The sequence below is a fragment of the Halyomorpha halys genome, unplaced genomic scaffold (genome assembly GCF_000696795.3).
Source record: "Halyomorpha halys isolate HHAL.00 unplaced genomic scaffold, Hhal_1.1 Scaffold79.1, whole genome shotgun sequence".
Classification (NCBI taxonomy): domain Eukaryota; kingdom Metazoa; phylum Arthropoda; class Insecta; order Hemiptera; family Pentatomidae; genus Halyomorpha; species Halyomorpha halys.
Window position 1 is genome coordinate 543883 of NW_027113124.1, and position 6125 is coordinate 550007.

General features: G+C 30.1%; 2 protein-coding genes across 4 annotated transcripts in view; one reads left to right on the forward strand and one right to left on the reverse strand.

Moving 5' to 3' along the window:
- LOC106692944 (angiogenic factor with G patch and FHA domains 1) overlaps nucleotides 1–5126 on the forward strand; it is a 41236-nt gene extending 36110 nt beyond the window's left edge. The window contains exons 10-11 of one of the 3 annotated variants that reach the window (XM_014439212.2): nucleotides 2640–2759; nucleotides 3303–5126. In XM_014439212.2, the coding sequence (XP_014294698.1) occupies nucleotides 2640–2759; nucleotides 3303–3311 (129 nt within the window). In that variant the 3' untranslated portion in view covers nucleotides 3312–5126. Of the gene's footprint in view, nucleotides 1–2639; nucleotides 2760–3302 lie in introns of those variants that run through there. The other 2 variants (XM_014439211.2, XR_001345030.2) reach the window with 2 other exon arrangements.
- A 7-nt stretch (nucleotides 5127–5133) lies between these two features.
- LOC106692946 (uncharacterized) overlaps nucleotides 5134–6125 on the reverse strand; it is a 19585-nt gene continuing 18593 nt past the window's right edge. The window contains exon 3 of the mRNA XM_014439214.2: nucleotides 5134–6097. Coding sequence (XP_014294700.1) covers nucleotides 5982–6097 — 116 coding nt within the window. The 3' untranslated portion in view covers nucleotides 5134–5981. The remainder of the gene's footprint in view (nucleotides 6098–6125) is intronic.

Consider the following 6125-nt stretch of genomic DNA (forward strand, 5'->3'; position numbering starts at 1 on the left):
AAAATTTTTTGATAAATCTTATTTGAATTGGACAAAATGTGCTTGTAGGAGAAATTATTTTTAAAAAAATTGTGTTATGTTGAGAGAGCAAAGGTCTATCATATTTGATTTTAATTAGTCCTGATTGTATGATATCTCTAGTACTGTTAGTATCTCTATTAAGTTTTTGTTTGATTTTTGCTTAATACGAGGACTGACCAGAAAGTAACCAATGTTTTGGCCTAACGTGGCAATGGGGGTAGAGCTGCCATCCTGGTGTCCGAACATTCCTACATTAAGTATGCATCCAGCTTTTGTAGCTTGAGGACTGTGCGTTCCTCACTTTGCTCTCTGTGAGTCATCAAAATGTGCCCTGCAATAGTAAAATCCTGCCACTTGTGAAGTGCAGTCTATGATTTGGTTTTTGTTGGCTCGAAACAATAGGCCAATTAAAATTTATCATCATCTTTGTGATGTTTACGGGGAGGGTATAATGAGTGACCGTCGTTTCATGATTACAGAACTGTCGGAACATTTTCCCCAAATTTCATGGAGTTTGGTGCATCAAATTGTGGTGGAGAAGCTTGATTACCACAAATTTTGTGCTCGGTGGGTTCCATAAATCTTAATGGAAGACCATAAGAAACAGACTGGTTGCAGCATTGACCTTTTCAAGACACCACAAATGGTAATGCAGTTCTAGATTGTATCGTACTCGGGGACGAGACTTGGGTGAAGCATGTCAACTGTGAAACAAAACAACAGTCAATGGAATGGATGCACACATTCTCCCAAGTGTTTACAAAATAAACGTCGGGGAAAACTTAGCACCAAGGTGTTGTTTTTTTATGACAAAACACGGCCAATCGTACCCAAGCACTCTTGGATGGGAGGTGTTTGACCACCATACAGCCGGGATTTGCCCCGAGAGATTACCACCTCTTCCCAGCATTGAAAAAATGGCTTAGTAAACAACGTTTAGATACTGACACCTAATTGCATGCTAGTGTAAACCAGTGGTTTAAATCGCAGGTGGCAGATTTCTACAGAGAGGGTATTGAAAAACTTGTGCCACGGTATGATAAATGTCTCAATTTGAATGGTGAATACATAGAAAAATTGCTTCAGAGTGTACCTTTCAAATGTATATAATAAACTTTGAGTTTTACAATTTGTGAATTGTTTATTTCAAAACGTCTGCTTCTTTCTGGACCGCCCTCGTAGTACTTCATAAGAGTATTTTTGATTGGTTTATATTCTTTAGTCAGCCTGAGGTTCTGAATTCTTTAAGTTAGAAATGTGAAAAATGACAGGAAATATTATACTGTGTGATTAGTTGATGTGAGGCCATGCAACCTTTACGGTGACCCCTCTTTTCCACTAACCTAAAATTACCAAGTGATCATACAAAGAAGTAGTTTTCATACTGTTGCAAAAATAAATTTTAATGAATTTGAACTATGGTTTCTGATTTCATATCCAAAAATCCTGAAATAATATAGCAAGATAAAGAATAAAGGAATTAATTATATATATGTACCTTAAAAACAAATTAATTAGTATCTAGTAATGTATAATTGTTTCTCTTATATTTTTAAACCTATTTATAATAGAAATAAGGGATATACTCTTGTATCAAAGATGAGTTGAAGAACATTTTAATTTCTGAAATGTTATTCTTATTTATTTATTTTTCATTAATTTTTTTTTTGGAATGATTGATTTTTGGTAGAAACATTATTTGCCAATATATGAAAAATTAATTTAATACAGCTTTTGATAGAAACTAATCTTACAATATTATTAATTTAATCTTTTACTTCTGCATCAAATTTGTCATAAGATTGTTTGATAATGTTTATTATACATCGTTGTATAGTATGAAATAATGGTGATAAATCTTTTTGAAACTTTGGACATAATTTCCTTGTGGCAGAAATTATTTTTAAAAAATGTGTTATGTTGAGAGAGCAAAGGTCTTGAAAAAAAATATTCTTAATGAAGTTTTAAAAAATCAAAGATCAAGGAAACCAGTTGCTATTTTCTGCTACCCTTTTGAAGGTAAATCTCTCCTTTCCATCAAAATAATATAAATATCTCCCAGCCTAACTCAGTAGAGATAAAACTTTAATTTGCAAAAGACATTTTTCATAATATTTAAATTTTAAATAAATATTTTGACTTACCTTGTAACAATTTATCTGTATATTTTTACTTAAAGTATATTTAGATTGGTTTATAAACATATTATATTATCATCAAATGGACTTAACAAAAAAAAAAGAGAGAAATAATTTGGTTTAATGTTAGATTTTATTTAATTTTTATTTTAAGCATTAGTACTGTATGGTATCCCTATTAAATTTATGATTGATTTTTACTCTTATAGTACTTGAATGGTCTATTTTCAAATCACTTTTATTTATTTTGTATTCTTATTACAAAACCCAGTGTGGCCAGACCAGTTGTGACTAAGTCCTGACGATATAAATACCATTTTATTATATATTCAAACTATTGTAAATTGGATGAAAACAGCAACAGTTTCAGTTTTTCATTATTGTGAATTTTAAATAGTTTAATTAATTCATTGGTAGTCATATTATGGAGTAGTAGGTTTTCACACTGTTGTCAATAATGAATTTTAACTATGGTTTTAGATTCTTCCTGTTGAAAGAGTGAATAAAACAAGTGGATTTGGTTGTGATAATCCTTATCCATTCATTGAAAAATCAAAAAAAAGTAATGTTACTTTGAAAACACTAGAGAGATATAATCAGGTAATAAAATTAAACTTTGTTTTAAGTCTTAGAATTAATAAATTTTTGGAAAAGATAGCATTTACTCCCTTGTTGTTCTATAGAAAACCCCTATGTGGTAAAAACTAAAAATTTCTATTGTTTTTGAAGCCATAAAAAAAGGTTCGCATAATTATAAAATTGCACCCTAAAAGCACTTTTTATACAAACATTGTTGTATTTTTTTAAAATTTTCTCCTTCTGAATGAATTAAATTTCTAATTAAAATTCAACTGTTGTTCAATATTAGTTAATAAAAAGCCACTCTTATAAAATTTATGAAATGTTGGAGTTAAGTCTTGAAATTCATTCAATTTTGTGTCATACTAAAGAAACTACTAACAACAGTCAAGCAATTAAGGCAATGAATGTAGTTCTGTGAAAAGTTTTGAAATTCAATTTCCATTCTACCTGGGCAGGCTAAGCTGCATATATATTAGTATCCAAAATAATCTCATCATAGATATCTGTAAGTATTCACCATTTATTTATTTATAAATTTTATTAATTACTCCTTTTTTGTAGGGACTGTAATATTTTTGAATTATGCCTGGATAATGAGAAAGTGAAAGAGGCAAGACTATATCAAATTCTGATCTCTGATGTTATGTTTATTGTCATCTTGTACCTGTGATATTTTTATTTTAGTTATTATGGTTCAATATAATTGTTGTCTAGAGTTAATATTTTCATGTATAATTCCCAAGAAACTTACCAGTCAAAATGGCTTCCTAAACCATTTAGACTGGTATGTTCCTTCTTGGTGTTTTTAGTGGAGAAGTGAGTAGAGCAGTTATTTGTGCCCTATGGCCCATTTATAAACAGGGTGTTTATACCTGTAAAAGTCAGGGAATTTCTTTTTTCTAGAAAAAGTCAGGGTATTCGGAAAAAAAAACCCTAGAAAACTGTTGTGGTGGGAAGCTATGCTGATGAAATTCAAAAATGTTATGAATGAAAAGTTTACTAATTGAGTTTTTTTTTATTACATCAATAAATAACAAAATATTTCAGAATCATTATAACAACAAACTAACAAATCATTCCAGTAAACATCTGAGCCAGACTGCCAGTGTAAATGTAATCATAGGTGCATTATGGCCTATCACACTTCATATTATTCGAGTACAATGGATTATACGCACGCCGACTTGACAATGGTTGGCACTGACTGTCTAGCTCAAAAAACCAATGTGCATCTTAGATGCACCCTTATCTTTGTACACCCATTACTATCGAGTTTTTAATCAAATTTATCAGGCCCCTCGAGATTTTGGGCTCCAGGGATTTTTTTTATGGATAGATCAAACTGATATATTTGCAGGATCTTTTTAACTTGTGTTCACAAGAGCTTTTTCTGTAGCTTTAATAATCTCATCAGTTTCTGACCACAAGAAACTTTCGTAAACCTCCAACTCTCAATTCTAAGTTTAACTGTATCAAAATTTGATAAATTCTTCTATGTTAAACAAATATAGTAGTAGATAATGTATAATCATCACAACTTTATGTATGTCTAACAAAATAAAAAATATTATCGGTTTGAGCAAAGTTTTTTGTTCAGGCAAAATTTGGAAGAAAAAAAAACCCTGGAAATTTTGTGAAAAAAAAAAACAACAGAAGTCAGGGAATCTCTTTAAGCCATTTTTTTAGACTCCCTGTATGAAGCAATATACTTATATATTTATTGTTAAAATTAAGATACATTTTCAGATCAAAGAGGGTGTTGAGGAGAATTAATTAGCTGCTGAACAGGAGCAATATCAAAGAGCAAAAGAGAAAATCATTCATCACATAACTTCTAGCATTCCTCACCACTTTACTGTAACTCTACTTTGTACTATATAGTTATCCTTTCTCCTTACTTCTTCACTTAAAACAAGCTTTTATTTATGTCTGGCTTCCATACCAATTAATATGAGGAGAAGATGGGAATGCATTCAGTGGAATAGTGATTAAGACAAACATTTTACTTTATTGGTGCTGATGTATCAGCCTGAATTTTAGGCCTTCAACAGGGGTAACTATGTGATTTTCAGTGTGTGAATTTTCCACTACATGACTAGTAACAGAAAATCCACACACAGCCAACCCTATTGAAGGTCTGAAATTTTGGACGAATAGTTGGCACCCCTAACCATCTTCTCCTATTGTTTCTAAGTCAACTACCAACTCTTCATTATAGCAAATATTGTGTTTTCTAGTCAGAAATTCTTTAATGTAACTGGTCCTAATATTTTTTATTAAAAGCTGTAGTTCTTTTAGAACTTTTTTATTTATTTGTTTTCTGTTATAAGCTGTTAATACTTTTTTATATAATACTCAAAAATATAGTTATTCGATTGAATCACCTCTGATCTTTTCTTTTTAAGTAAACACCTATAATTTTAACCTTCTTACCTCTCCTTAACATGTTAGCTGTGGTGAGTTAATTTCAAATTTATTTCAATTTGAAGACTTTTTTTCTTCTGGGACCAATGACTGATAAGATAGATCAGTATAGGACACCAGGACCCAATCATTCTTTCTAAATTAATTGCAATTTGTGGCAAATCTTATGAACTTTATTAGTTGTTCAGAATCAATATTTCTTGCTAATGGTTGCAGTTATTACCCACTAACATAAGAGTAATTGAAAACTGATGCTTTAAGTATGTTATTCTTTTGCACATCACTTTTTTAACTATATAATAAATAAAGTTTAAAACATTCTTTCAATGTATAAAAGGTAAATATAATCTATTTGTTTTTTCAACAGTAATTTTTAAAACATTGCAGGAAATATTTTATTCTAATATTGCCATTGTTGTATCATCTTTTAATACTTTGAAATTCTAGAAGTCTTTTCATGAATTTATTTTAATTCTGAAAAATATTATCAATGGTTTATAACTGATCATTTTATAGACCAACAGTTAGCTTCTTGCTTATGAAATGCTAATTTCACCAATATATGATCCTTAGACATACTTTTTGCGCTGAGAATGAATATCATTGTTCATTAAACTCAGATAAATGAAACATTAAAAAAAACTTACTGAAGCATAAATTCATTATTTTTAAAAGGGTTGCAGATTATCATGTAGCTAAACATTTATTATTAAAGTAAAAGAAAACAAGTTTTGTTTATGTATAGAAATATTTTATGTTTGCCTTAAAAAAATTAAACAGCCTTAGTCTATATAATAAATATTGTTTCACTTTAAACTAAAATCTAAAAACTTTATTACAACAACACCGTGTTATTAAATGGTGGTCTCTGCAAGTGTTGGCATGAAGGAATGAACAGTCAGCAAGTTTGCATTGTGGGGGAAGCTGGTGTTCTAGAACCAAATAGAATTACATTGAGAC